The sequence below is a fragment of the Bombus pyrosoma genome, linkage group LG17, assembly GCF_014825855.1.
Source record: "Bombus pyrosoma isolate SC7728 linkage group LG17, ASM1482585v1, whole genome shotgun sequence".
In the NCBI taxonomy this organism is placed as follows: Eukaryota; Metazoa; Arthropoda; class Insecta; order Hymenoptera; family Apidae; genus Bombus; species Bombus pyrosoma.
The window spans coordinates 1,293,861-1,309,457 of record NC_057786.1 but is presented as its reverse complement, the minus strand read 5'-3'; the positions used below and the strand labels follow the sequence as shown (position 1 = coordinate 1,309,457).

General features: G+C 38.6%; 1 protein-coding gene across 10 annotated transcripts in view; it reads left to right on the top strand.

Moving 5' to 3' along the window:
- LOC122576900 (chromatin modification-related protein EAF1-like) overlaps window positions 1-15,597 on the top strand; it is a 399,412-nt gene that overhangs the window by 221,614 nt on the left and 162,201 nt on the right. For all 10 annotated transcript variants that reach the window (XR_006319947.1, XR_006319946.1, XR_006319944.1 and 7 more), the window contains one exon: window positions 575-619. Coding sequence is in view for 5 of the 10 variants with exons in the window: in XM_043747788.1 (XP_043603723.1) it covers window positions 575-619 (45 nt within the window). In the remaining 5 variants the exon portion in view is untranslated. The remainder of the gene's footprint in view (window positions 1-574; window positions 620-15,597) is intronic.

The following is a 15,597-nucleotide window of genomic DNA, read 5'->3' as shown; positions in this document are numbered from 1 at the left end:
CGATGATAGTTGCTTTTATTTTGCAAAACGCCATTTATGTTGCGATACCGCGTACACTTTCAAGTCGTTCGCTTTCATAAGCTTCGCTGTTGATTTTCTCGTTTTGCTATGAATTAGTGTTGGACGTTGTCGGCAATTTTGTTTAGCTTAGGAATTACATTCTACCGATGATGGAAGAATTATTTTTCCTTTCTTCCTTTTTTAATTTCGTTGCAGTATTGTAATTTTTAATAGCAAGAGGGGTAATTTGTGAAAGGGGCAAAATACATTTTTTTTTTAAAGAAATAAATAAAACAGGTAAATACAAAGGGAGACTTGATACTGTGGCGTACGGTTATAGTTATCAATTAGAAGAAAAATGCGTTTTTGAACGCGTTTTTGTTGTATTCTTTTCGAAACAAAAACGTCCCTTTCACGTGCCATTCAAAATCGATGAAAAATTAAAAGTAAAAGTCGAAAACGATGCGGAATAAAATACTCTGTTTTATCCGTTTATATATTACTCTGTTTATATATTACTCTGTAATATCAAGCAGTGACATTGTACATTGAAAAATAAATTTTCGTTTTCTAGGAGATGCTCGACGTTGCCCCTTTTTGCCGCGGACTCTTCATTTTGGTGAGTTTATTGTTTTACTTACTGGCGATGGAATTGAACAAGTTTTAAGATACGCGTAAATCTTTTTCGCCATCATCTAATTAGCTTGATCGTATCTTTTGAAAAGGTAATTATTATTTATCGTATCCTTCTTCTCAAAGATTTTGGAATTCAATTTTTGGTTAATTCCCAATGATGTTATTACACTTTTTGAAGTGTATCGAACGAAGAAATATGTTTTCTACATTTGTTGGTTAACTTATGCAAGGACCCATTAAATATACAGCGATCGTAAATTAAATTGTTTATCTCGTTCGATAAAATTTTGTTTATCGACTTATTTACGGATCATAAAATCGAAAAAATTGTAAACTAAAATGGCTCTCGATATATTTTATTTCGATCTTTTTTTAACAGGGGAAAACGTTGGGATTTGTGACATTCGCAGTTAATTTCAAATTACGTTGCTAAAAGTCTTTTACCTGTAATTAAAAGAGAAATCGTTTTTTTTTTTTTTTTATTTTATTTGCTAAATTTATGCGCCATGAAAAGCTACTATTTTTTATACCCATAGCGAAACAAAATAATTCGCCGCTTTTAATTTTCTGCTTCCATCGAAATTTCCGATGCTTAATGCCGGGAAAAACAGACAATTGGAATACGGGGGAAAATGAGAGGAAAAAAGCTCCTATCATCGTGCTACTACGAAACCTTCACATCTTTCTCTGTCTCCGAGGGATTTTCATACGATAATGCTTTACAAGATTTTCCTATAGCGAAGAATATTTTCAATGAAAAATTTGATAATTCCTCGTGCCATTTTAAATAACACACCAGTGATCCTTATTACACGTGTCTGACGCTTGTGTTGTTACGAGTGTATCGTACAGTCTGTGAAAAAAGTAAATACACACGGTGCGTCTAGACGAATCAACTAATTTCAAGGGAGAAATTGAATTCGAGATAAAAAATTGCTCGAGCCATTTCTTTGGAAACTTATTTCCGAAAGTCTCGGGGAAAGCATATCTCTTGAAAGCCAGGCTAATTACCTTCTGCCACTTGATAATCCAATTACCTAACACATTTGCCGTGCAGACGGTTAAAAACGAACGAACCGACCGACCGACCGAACGAGAAGGGAACTGCTGGAAAATCAAAAAACGCGACTTCTTTTCGAAGATTATATGCTACGAAACGTAGAAACCGATCGAATCTCTGCACCTCTGATTTTTGCCATTCACTTGTCATCGACCGACTACGAACCCTCCAAATATCCCACGTGTCTTCGGAAATACGAACTTGTCCTGATTAAGGAGTTTTCGACATATGGAAAATTAGAGAAAGTCGGATAAAATCAGACGAAATGGATCGATTGATTACTTCAGCTGAGAGAACTGCGAATATTTTCGGTGTCTGGAGAATCCGAAAATTAATAAGAAATTAACTAACGCCGACGTTGCCAGGCTCGATCGAATGACCGGTTCCGAAATTTAATTCCAAATTGTACATTCGCCGTTATTTCTGCCGCTCGTCCAACTTTATGCAGATTCTCGTATTATCCGATCGATCAATCTCTCGAATGTTTAGAATTTACATAAAGTGAGAAGGAACGACGACGAATGTACAACTTAATGAAGTAAAAATTCGAAACTCAAATTTCATCTGTCCTGACCTGATAAAATCAGTGTTAATCTTGGATGGAATATGCTTCAAACAGAACCACGAGAACAACGATATAGAAAATTATCGTATTATACGACGTGTGTACGCTGGCGGACGAAAGAAAGTTGGAATCTAAACGGCAGAAGAAGTAGGATAGTAAGCTACGATTTCAATTATGGCTGATAATTCTTGCGTGAATTTCGTCAACTGGAACTCACACACAAACACAGGAATCCACGGAAGGCGATGAAAGTCCGGCTCATAACGCGATCAGACACACGTGAAACGAGACTTTGGCTAACTCGTGGCTACCAGGTAGCGAGGGGCTTCCATCGGACAGCAATTTGCGGCGATTTGGAAAACCGTAGCTTCGGAAAATGGAATCGTTGGAAAAAGAGGCGCAGAGTCCCGACCGAGTCGAAAATTGGGAATTTCCAGCGCACATGCGCGTCACGCGGTTGCAGTCGCCCGCAGGAAGTGCAGCAGGATGCATGCACCGGCGACCTTATTATCCTCTCTGTCTGCCTTGTGCCGCGCGCGAACGCCCGTCGAAATGAAGTCAAACTCGGGCTGTTTGCGCTACGGTTCGGAAAATTTCAGCGATCGTGAACGTTATGACGGCCGAGACTCGGTTCAACGTTGCTCGCCACCGCCAACGATAGAAATCCGCGACGTCCTCGTGCAGAGCTCGTTAGAGTCCGGCCGCAGTTAAAAACGCGTGTAATTCGTCTGATGTAATTTGTATTTATAGCGTCTGATTAATCGACGAATTATATTCTAATTGATCTAGGCAGCTTGGACAGCAACGTGGTGTTGCCAGAATTAAATGGAATTAAATGTGGCCATTTTCAGAGTAAAAATTGTAGGAAAATCTTGTACTTTCGGTAGATGTAATCGACGAGGGATACGATCGTCCGAGTACTCCGCCCGAGAGAATCCGAATAAAAATGTGAAACCGAAAGAATTCAATTATCGAGCAATTCATTAGCGGTTAGAAAAGGATAAAATTAAGCGGATTGTCACTCTACAGAAATTCATATTGCATAGCCATATTGTTAAGCTAACGAAACGAGTGCATTTCTTTTCTTTTCTTTTCTTTTCTTTTCTTTTCTTTTTTTATTTTTTCTCGTGTGGCGGACATTTCGAAATTATCCCGTGACGCGATGTTTAAACTTTTTATCGTGGAGAAGGTATTCTCCAACGATCGCCGAGTGTTATCAAACATCGCATGGCGGCTAAATATGATGGAAATAAAAGCAAACACGTGATCGCTAGGCCTGTGGAAAAAGATAAAAATGAAAAATAAAAAAAAAAAAAATGGAATTTGGTCGTGGAAGTTGAATCGTGTCCCGGCCGGGACACTCTCGCCGCTCTCAAATTGATTGCAATTGATCGGAGAAGTCCCTTGGTACAACGAATACACGATGGCGAGTACCAGCGAGACCGAAAGTGGGCAGAAGTTCTGAAATTTTCACCTCTCTGCTTTATTTATTTTTTCTTCTCTATTTTATTTTATTTTATTTTCCCCTCTATCTCTTCTCTTTTTTTTCAAAATATTACTTGCCCTCTCTTTCTTATTTATTTTTTATTCTACTTCAGCGTCGGTTTCATTGTCTCCGGCTCCTTCTGATTCGAAAGTTGAGGTTGCCTTGGTCGAAGAAACTTGATATTATTTTGCTTGAAGCCTACCATCCAGTGACTAAAAACGTTAGAAAGGAATTTGCAATTTTTCTCCGCGTATATTTTGTTGAAAAATAATACTGTCGCATTTTCGGATTTTTCTTTTAGTTCTTTAAAATTCTATCAAATAACCTGCATTTTCTTTTTAGAATTTTAGCTGATAAATAGAAATTGCCTTTTTAGGAATATTTTAAGATTACGAATATTAATATCCGTTTCTTTTTTCATTCTTCGCGTTAGGTGTGTCTTGGTAGTTTCTCAATAATAACAATAAGAACGTTTTACCTTATATCTGCATCACAAAACCTGCACCAAAAGTCAGATGGAAATTCCGAGCTAACGTGCGAGCCCATACGACGTCAAAGCATCTTCGAAAACCTGTTCCCGCCGCCTTAACAATTGTACGGTTTGTTTGATATTTTTCTGAAAACCGTGTCGAAGAATAAAATAATTTTCAACGACGATTGGCTATACTTCTATTGATATTAGATACATTCGATGCTTAATAATCAAGAGGATCGTGCGTGACAGAGATTCTCTACACATCCAAATTTTTTCCAACACAGAGAGAAGCTTCGTGAACTCGCTCGCACCACTTCAAGTGCACGCGTACGTGAAAATATCCAAAAATGATGGAGGAAAATTCGCGTGTCCGTTTAGCAACGCGCGTTTAGCTTGCGCGGCCAAAGAAACGCGCGAATCTGCTGCCGTTACGTCTCACAGAACAGGACAGGCTCGTAATATCTTGGAGGTTTTTGCGTTCGAAGAGCCCGTTCCCGACGTTTCTTCCTCCTTTTTACACTTTGTCTCGCCTCGTGCGTTCAAAAGATCGGCAGATCCGCGTCGTTGTAAATCATTCGTCGGAACTATCACGAACGAACAGGTTGAAATAATCCTCGGCAACAACTTCAGTCTTTTATCGGCAGACAAAAAGTATCGTCGAATAATATATCGTTCTACCCTCTGCCGTCTGAAGGGTGATCAACCCCTCGACCCCCTCGCAGATTACGCTCACGACAACTTCAAGTTTTACCATGTCCGATGGTTTACCATGAATAATTCTACCTTGCAGTTAGTTGCGCTTTTCACAGATTGCTCGGCCATCGCCGAAACCATCGATACAAGTTAGAAGAAAGTCGCGCGGGTTTATCCGGAAACTTGCTTTCATCGCAACTTATTGCTTCGTTATACGCTTGGCTCTTGTCGTTCGACGATTCGTTAAATCGATAATCGTCGATCTGATACAACGTTCATATCGTTCGGCGAATCGACCGAGTGGGCAAGTCGTACAGGTCGCAGGCTGTTGTTTTCCTATCGAAGAATTGCACAGTAATTTTATTGAAATTTCTATGAGATTTAACTCGGCTGCTAGGAGTACGTGGAATTAACGTTGCACCAGGCATCTTGGAATTTCTGTAGCTAGCTCGCTGCTACGCGAACTGTTTTAACAATTTTACGATCGGCGAGGAAAAGGTCTGACGGGGAAATCTTCAAACTAAATTCGCTGAATCTCGGATCATTGAGAGTTGGTAAGCTTCCGCGTAACTTGGCCCAACTGCGATATCTGTCTGTCGTTGCATCGTAACAAGTAGAATGTTGAACGCTGAGATTGTTATCCCTTCCGCACAGTGTGTGTATCTTTTTCTATTGATGAATTCTAATTTTACACACGTAGAAGTCCACACGGCCACAAACGCGAGGTTGAAATTATTTGGGAAAAGAAGTCGCAGATAGACTGTGTTCTATGTTCTCGTAAAATTTTGTTAATAATCTGTTCACTGGTGGAGAAAGGCCATGAGTATCAGATGGAAATTATTCGAACGAAAATTCACAGTAAAAAGAATAAGTTTTTTTTATTTCAGCTTCTGCTTTATTGTATTAAATTAGAATTGAATTAGGAGAATGAGCTTTGATGGAAATTCTCTGCTTCGCCTGTCGGTATAGTTAAATAACTAGAATTCTACTGTATCAAATTCGAACGCTGTAATTACCTAATTGCTGCTGTATTTCCCGTTTGCTACAGGCCGATAGAAAATAGTTTTATTTTGTAAAGCAACGGGTTGCACACGGAGGACCTACCTCTGTGTTCTATCGAAGCATTTTCGAAAATTCGAATTTTCGGAACTCGAGCCCGTCGCGATTCCATTATGCGATTGCAGTTGCACGTAATGGGAATAGAATTGCTGGCTGGTGCGCCGGCCTTCAGTGAAACGCAGCCGTTCGATGCTTCTTTGTGCTTTAAAGCAACGGTTTGTGTTTCCGCGCGAAAAGAGCTTTCATTGGAACACCATGTGATTATCCGCTTTTGCTACCTGAAAAACCGTGCGTTTCGTGGAAACAACGACTGATCTCGCAACGATATCTATACAAATGATGCAACTATGCCGAACTTTCTGTAATTCTTGATCCTGTATTTTTTTACTTTTAGCTCGTTTTAATCTTAATCACGGATGCATGAATAATTAAAAAGATCTTTGTCACGATTCAACTATGACATTTGGCTAGAAAGTACAGTCTCTTCGAAAGAACGTCTTATTAGCGAACTTACGTGTCCAATTTTTTTTCAGCAAGTTCCACAATTCTTTTGATGAACACGCACATTTTTTTAAATTTCTCTCCGTCTCTCCTAATAATTAATAAAAATAATTGATAAATAAATTCGCTCATTTTTATTCCTATTTTCGTTGATGTGTATATCTCGATGACTGTCGCAACAGTAGTTTCAAAGGACGTAAAGATACGCGCGCTCGAAGTTACAAAGAATTGCGATGAATAACTTGAAATATTGAAATAACGAAGGTGTTTTTTTTTCTTTTTGCAAAATGTAAATGAATTATTTTTATAATTATATAATACGATATTTGATCATTACACAACAGAATATTTAATTTTGGAGAGATAAGAGCAGCTATATCGATGCTGTAATTACGAAATATTATAGTTAGGGTTACTATTATGTTCGAATATTATAGTAAGATATTATAGTAAGGAAAATGTAGGTAAGAAAACATGCAGGTGACACCTTTTCCAAGACGAATATATTAATGCCACAGAAAGACATGTAAATTTATTCCTCAGAAAAATAATATACACGTGCATTTTCTTTCCCCATTCATCTTGAAGATTAAACATTCGCCAAAGGATTTTACATGGGAATTCGCTCGGCGATATTTCCTGACGATATCTATTTAAAAATCCTAAAAATCCTAAGAATTATAAACAAAATTTACAGTTTACAAAAAGCACAAACGTATCATAAATAAAATACAAATCCAAAATAGACACATTGGGTACATAAAGTAGCAAACAATTGCTCTTGAGCTAAAGAAAAATGAAAAATCTGTGCATCTTCATAGCTGAGCATCCCTCGGCAGACGAAAATCCTAAAAATTATAAAAAATTTACAGTTTACAAAAAGCACAAACGTATCATAAATAAAATACAAATCCAAAATAGACACATTGGGTACATAAAGTAGCAAACAATTGCGCTTGAGCTAAAGAAAAATGAAAAATCTGTGCATCTTCATAGCTGAGCATCCCTCGGCAGACGAAAATCCTAAAAATTATAAAAAATTTACAGTTTACAAATGCGCAAACGTATCATAAATAAAATACAAATCCAAAATAGACACATTGGGTACATAAAGTAGCAAACAATTGCGCTTGAGCTAAAGAAAAATGAAAAATCTGTGCATCTTCGTAGCTGAGCATCCCTCGGCAGACGAAAATCCTAGAAATCCTAAAAATTATAACAAAAATTTACAGTTTGCAAATGCGCAAACGTATCATAAATAAAATACAAATCCAAAATAGACAGGTTTGGTACATAAGGCACCAAACAATTGCTCTTGAGCTAAAGAAAAATGAAAAATCTGTGCATCTTCATAGCTGAGCATCCTTTGGCAGACGAAAATCCTAAAAATTATAAAAAATTTACAATTTACAAAAAGCACAAACGTATCATAAATAAAATACAAATCCAAAATAGACACATTGGGTACATAAAGTAGCAAACAATTGCGCTTGNAGCTAAAGAAAAATGAAAAATCTGTGCATCTTCATAGCTGAGCATCCCTCGGCAGACGAAAATCCTAAAAATTATAAAAAATTTACAATTTACAAAAAGCACAAACGTATCATAAATAAAATACAAATCCAAAATAGACACATTGGGTACATAAAGTAGCAAACAATTGCGCTTGAGCTAAAGAAAAATGAAAAATCTGTGCATCTTCATAGCTGAGCATCCCTCGGCAGACGAAAATCCTAAAAATTATAAAAAATTTACAGTTTACAAAAAGCACAAACGTATCATAAATAAAATACAAATCCAAAATAGACAGGTTTGGTACATAAGGCACCAAACAATTGCTCTTGAGCTAAAGAAAAATGAAAAATCTGTGCATCTTCGTAGCTGAGCATCCCTCGGCAGACGAAAATCCTAGAAATCCTAAAAATTATAACAAAAATTTACAGTTTGCAAATGCGCAAACGTATCATAAATAAAATACAAATCCAAAATAGACAGGTTTGGTACATAAGGCACCAAACAATTGCTCTTGAGCTAAAGAAAAATGAAAAATCTGTGCATCTTCATAGCTGAGCATCCCTCGGCAGACGAAAATCCTAAAAATTATAAAAAATTTACAGTTTACAAATGCGCAAACGTATCATAAATAAAATACAAATCCAAAATAGACAGGTTTGGTACTTAAGGCACCAAACAATTGCTCTTGAGCTAAAGAAAAATGAAAAATCTGTGCATCTTCATAGCTGAGCATCCCTCGGCAGACGAAAATGCTGAAAATTTGATAAACCATAGAAACAAGACTTTCGGCGAATAAAAATTTACCTTGCAAGTTCCCTTGACAATTAAACGTAACAGCCACGCTAATTCTTCTAATTCTGATTACCGTATATCGTGGTATGTATAGTATAACAAGGCATATAAATTAAACGTGCACACACGTATCGGCGAACGTGTAATTGCATTTACATGCAACGCACCAAAATGGATCCGCGAGCACACACGCACACGTGTACATACAGCCACACGCGATTCACAGAATAATGTGTGTATGTAGATGCACATCTGTAGATTGATAGGCACGTATATACCCGTAGATATGTACATTTACGTAATCGGATCCACGTACATGCGATTTGGTGGAGCAAACGTGTGTACACAATGCGACATTGCGGTAATGCACAGCCGTTCCTTAACTTTACGTCGTCGTCGAACGCTTTTCCAACGATTCCTCGCGTTACACGGACACGGTGATGATCCCTTGATCGCTTCGATGATATTTAAGCCCGTTCGCAAGTATTTTCACACTCGTCGGTCTCGTGAAAAACGTGACAACCGAGGAAGAAGCGTGGCAGCTGGGAAAATTGGAATATTCTGATCTTTCGTTGAAAAATATTCTTCCAATAAGAATATCGTAGCGTTGAATTTAAGAAGACGCTGTAAGTGCCACGATCGAGAAACGTTGATCTTTGGAAAATATTCTACGTACAGATAAGAAAATATCGTAGTAAGAAAGATGATGGGACGCCGATAAAATTCATTGTCTTTTGGGTTTCGTTTATGCCATTTGTCGAAACAGATGGAACAAACTAACAACGCAGCTTCCTTTGCAAGTAAAAGGTAGCACACGCGGTCTTTGCGACGAAACTTTGCTTGTCGCTTTTTCATCAATTTGAACTACGTCGATGCGTAGGTTTCCTTTTTCTTGAGAAATTTATCTCTCCGCGCTTACGGTGTTCTCTTCGATCAGAGCGCGGATTTTTATAGAAATTCGTGTCGTTGACGATGTAATTAAAAAAGGGGAACCTCGGTGGAAAATTTATTTTAAAAAATGCTTATGTTTTATATATTTTATATATTTCTCGATACTGTTGTTTGCCGTGCATGAAATTTTCTACACACGCGGTCTAGCGATAATTAGGAAAGGATTAGTCGGTAAGAACTTTCGTTATTTTGTTCGTATTTGTTACGTTTAATCGTCGCCTCTGTATTCTTAGCATGGCTCGCAGTTTCCATTGATTTTATTATTCCGAATGATTCCATTACAATGGGACCAGAGGAGAAACGTAACAATAAGTCACGCCTACTGCCTTTCGCTTTTCTTAGCAAATAATTGCGTAGGATCGTTTAAAAAATCGGTCGCCACATTCAAGAAAATTCTATTAAATAATACATATTTGTTGCATTGTTTCTTTCAATGATTCTCTCTCGAGCATTATTCTTCCCAACAATGACCACCTACGAGTAGATTTTCCTCGAAATGCTTGGAATCATTAAAGCAAAAGTTTCCCCGTAATTGAAGGAATTTTATAGAATAAATAAATTCCAGTCGAGATTCATTTAGATAAAAAGATTCGCAAGATTGTGAAAATATTGCTCGTCACTTCGACTCATTGTTCTTTTAGAAAGAAATCGTCTTCGAATTAGCCGGAACGTCATTAGAAGAAATGTCCAATTTTTCTTGAAAAATAATATCGTCACATTTCCGGATTTTCCTTTCCTTTTTTCAAATTCTATCGAGTAACCTGCATCTTCTTTCAATGCTCTTCCCCCGGATCCTTTCAACAAGGAACTCGAGTAAGTTGATTTTGCATAAATATCTTCGAATCAGTCGTTAAAAAATCCCCTGCAAATTTCAAGTAATTTCAAATTTTTAAAAGACCATAGCTCGTATATAAGAAAATACTCTATATAAGCAATATATAGTACGTAATAATATCTGTAACGTAATTAAACATATACTAATTATACAATACAATTGTATAGACTCGTAATACAACGTGCGTATATACGTTACGCTGAAGAAGGATGCATCAAAAGCTCACAAGGTTCGAATAAAATATTTCCCATCGCTTAAATTTATTTCTCTAAATTTCTCGAAGGAAAAATCGTTCGTACGGCGAATTAGGCCTCTCGCGCGATAATTGGCGATATGCGACCGCCATTGGCGTGTGCCAGCAGAGCTTTCAATAAGTCCACGCGCGCATTCTATCGCGGGTACACGTGTATAAAAAGCGTACATTTAACACAATAGATGTATTCATAAATTTGAGAGTAAAATGGCTGTGCATTCTAAATACATGAACGCACAGGTGAATGCATGAGAACGTGCATGACCGTGGTTGCACGTACGATTTTACAGTTAGAATATATTGTACAGGATAATTCATTCGCCGATAGCGCTTTCGGGATAGCGGTTCCCCGAGCTTTGCCCATTGTACTTGGTGTCATTGATTTTTGTCTTCTTTATCTTGATAAAATGTCACGGCTATCATCAGGCCTTAAACTTTCGTCGGGGCTTGCGAATCGTCGATGATTAATCAGATTTCACTTTGACTTATTCTACCAACGAATAAATTCATTTCCTTTATGTCGTCGTATGCGAAAACCGCGAGTTGGGCATAGCATTTTTGTTGCCAGTAGCTTTAAAGATTTTCTCTTCGGCTCAGACTGTCGACTGTCGAAATTGAACGCATCTATAGTCTTGGACTTACTGTAGCCTAAGCGACTGTAGCCTTTGTTCTATCCTGAGAACGAGAAAATGAAGTTTCTCTTATCTCGTTACGTGCCAGATCTAAACTGTCCGTAGCATTTTTCTTCCCAGTCGAAGAATTTTCTATTCGCTGGATTTTTTGCATTCGCATAATCGATAAAGCGAAACGACCGAACACGTTGCTACGCGTGTCTTCGTGGACTGTGGAACTGAAGGGAAGTAAAAATGAAACATCTGACTCGAGTGTGGTGGACGCTGCTTGTTGCTGAAATTTTGACGAGCTACTTGCAGAATCCACTGACCCGAATAAATTAGTCCGTGTTTGTTTATTTACCAACTGTTTCCAAATGATACGACTGACGTGTAGAAAAATGACGCTGAGAATCCTTCCGCGGAATGTCAAAGATTCAAAGCGAAAATTCCACGTGAGAATTGTGCAAGAATTATACGCAACTAAGCTAAAACTAATCAACAAGACACGCAGAGAAATCGAAACAGGTTTGAAATCGGTGCGGAAAGCGGCGACGGAAACAATCGCGTCTATTTCATCAGAGAGATTTCGCGCGAGCAATTAAAACAGAAGAGAAAAAGGGGCAAGGTGTTCAAACGTTACTTGCGCCAACCAACAGTCAGGATATCCAGTGGGCGCGCAAAAAAATCACCTAACTCGTCTCCATTCGGTCAAATTGCACAGCTGGAAACACCGTGCGCTACTGCGCGGTAATCCACCCTCTTCGGCCACCCCTTGACCGTGGCCCTTCAAGCCCGTGCAACGTGGCTCCCAAAAAAGCGAAAAATATTCCACCAAGATGAAACTGTAACGCAACCGGAAAACTCAGGACGACTGGTGCACGTGCTATTTTTTCTTTTTTTTTTTTTTTCCTTTTTTCGATACTACTCCCTTTCCCACCCTCTTTCGTTTACCCTCTTTTCGTTCTTACGAAGTAGCTGTATCTTGTCATCAGTGCTCCATACGCATAGCGAGACGTTCTCGGCCTGTGATTTTAGCTGATTTTTAACTGATTTTTCAGTTGGTTCATACTTTTGCTTAAATGTCCCTTCGCTCGAACGGATTAAGCCAACACGCAGCTGTAAAGACTATCGCACGATACTCTAAAAACTAGGAGGAGTATTGGAAAATTGCTCGGGACTTTTTAAAACACAGGAACCGAAGGAAAAGAACTGCGCGTACTTAAGCGACTCGGTATGCAAACGACGTGATTAAAAATTAGGTTGCGGACCGAGGGGGTTAGAGATAATTTCGATGTAAGGAATTTTTAATCTTCGCTGTGACGCTGATTCGTGACGTTAGGACTCTTTCGCGACTATCGTTGGAATAAATAGAAAGAATAGCAATGTTAAAATTACATTCTTAGATCGTCTTGGCGATTATGGTTTTCACCGACAGCAATTTGAACGATCGCGATAAAAGCGATAACAATTGGAAAAATAATTTTGACAATGCCAGTGATAAGAAAGCGGGAAGCAGCTCGGAACAAACAGCTGGAAGACTCTTAAGATGCGCGTCGAACTGAAACTGTCTCGTTCAACGAACATCATCGAACAACTTTCCTCTTTGGAATAAAGTTCGTTTCAGCGAACTCGCGGTATATCGTTCGACTTCCCCTGATCGAAAGGATTAATCCTGGCCACGTTGATTAGAACGTAAACGACAGATAATAATCGCGCGGGTGGTAGCTAGGCTTTCAAGTGCGCCGCGAGGTTCGCTCGGTTGTAATTTCGTGTTTGATAAAAAACGAGCTTGTTTATTTAAATTTTCGTTTTCGTTGGGCGTATACGCCACCACCGATTACCATTATCAACCGGGCGTGTTAAGCGCGCTCGTATCCTCCAGGATTGCGGTGATGCACGAGCCGCGTCGCTTTTAAATATCGCGCGTTTAAATATTCCGAACTGGTAAGATTTAAAAAGCTTATATATCACTGGCGCGCGTTTTAACCGCATTAATTCTCGCCGTTTACCATTCGCATTTTACGCAATTACACGCGTCCATAAACTATCACCCTTTCCAGAAATATGATCCTAAAGATATAGTTATTTCTACTTTGCTATCTTCCGCTTAATCGATTCGAACATTGTTTCCCAATTAATGGAATAAATTTGAACGCCGACTCATCGTGACGTTGTTAAAAATTCGTACGATGTCAGGCGGTTAATTTATTGTAGGGATTGTTGGTTAAAAGTTATTGGCAACCGGAAATGTATTTTTAGTTTGGGCTTTTGTTTTTTTATTTTTATTTATTTTTCTCTTTTTTTTTTTTTTTGTTGTTGTTGTTGTCGTATTTCCTAAAATCAAATGTGTTCTCCTTTAAAATAACGCGCATGTAATAGAAGTTGTTCTATAAACAGCGGCAGCAGGTTTTGAAAACAGTTTTCCAAGAGAATTGGAAGAGACTCGTCGAATCTAGGAAAATTAATTTCACCAAAGATGATACAAGTTCGTTGGCAATTTTCAATCGTGTCAGCTCGATTTTTCCAATTCATTTTCCGTTATCCAATGTATTATCAGTTACCGTGCCAATAACCAAATATTTTCCTCCGCAGAAAGTTAATTCAGAAAATTCCGATTAATCGTATGAAAGGAAATTCTGAAAGATGGAAGGGAGGGAAGAAAAATCCAACGACTAAATACACTTTGCTCCATTCGAATGCGAAATGTCATCCAAGAGGGAAGAATCCTCGTGGACGGTATAAAAAGAGATTTCCACAATAAAAAAAGGAGGAAAGAGAGCTTCGATAACTAAACACAATTTCCTCCAGCCGCAAACAGAAAATATCAACCATCTCATAAAAAAGAATTCTCATCGACCCCATAAAGAAAGATTTTCGGAAAAAAGGGAAGGAGGAAGAAAGGTTCGATAGGGAAAGCACGCTCTTCTCAGCTGAAACACAAAAAATCAACTATCCGATAAAAAAGTATGAAAAAAGATTTTCCACGCAAGACAACGAAGAAGGGATGGAAAATCCAATAATTAATCAAACACGAAAAATCATCTAATAAAAAGGAATCCTCGTGGAACATATGAAAAAAAAAAGATTTAAAAAAGAAGAGAAGGGAAGAGAAGAAAGCTGCAATAACGAAACGCGTGTAAAGGAAGATTTAAAAAGAGAAAGACAGGAAGAAAAATCCAATAATTAATCAAACACGCGTTCCTCCAGCCGAACGCAAAATATCAACGATCTGAGCGAAAGAGAATCCTCGTCGGTCATATAAAGAAAGACTTGCGAAAAGGCGAAGAAAGAAAATTCCAATAACGAAACGCACTTTCCTCTCCACCTAAACACACAAAAAAATCAGCTAATTAATAAAAGAGAATCCTCGTCGATGGAATAAAGAAGGGTTTTGAAAAAAAAAAAGAGTGGAACAAGGAAAGGAAGGTCCAATAATCAATCAAAAAACCATATTTCCACTGGCCGACATACAAAGAGATCACCTGAATAATACAGAAGATTGTTGGTCGTGCCTGTGAAAAAAATATTAAAAAGGAAAGAAAGAAAGAAAGGGAAGGAAGAGAGTGTCAATAACCAGACGCACTTTCCAGCACAGAAAATCACCGATCTAACAAGGAATGCTCATGGCGCACGTGAAAAAGATTTTCAAAAAGAGGAAGAGAGATACGCAGTTGTACTTGGATGTCCATCAGGCGGTGTGCGTCCTTCGCCGACGAAGACGAAGCCGGCCACGCGCTTCATCTTGAGATTCGCCCCGTGACTAGGGGTTGGTGCGAGGGAGACACCCTCGTTCTCGTGCGACGAGGGTGGAAAAACTCATATCCCCTAATGAAGTAAAACGGAACGTGTCTGTGTACGTGGACTCGACAAAGAGCGAGAGTGAGAGAGGGTGAGCACCGGAGAGGACGAAAGAACGGAAGGAAAGAAGGAGGAAGGTGAAGCAGGAGAAAGGAAGAGAGCAGTTTCGCAAGTGAGCGCGACAAGGACGACCATATGGAAATTCGCGCGCATAAAACAGAGAAAAGTAAAATAGGGAAGAATAGACACGGCTATATTGGACGTGTGTGTGTGTGTATGTACGCGCGCGTTTGTGCGTATGCGTGAAACAGAGGGGAAAGTAGAGACGAGCGTATTGCAAACTCGAGCGTATAAAACAGAGAGA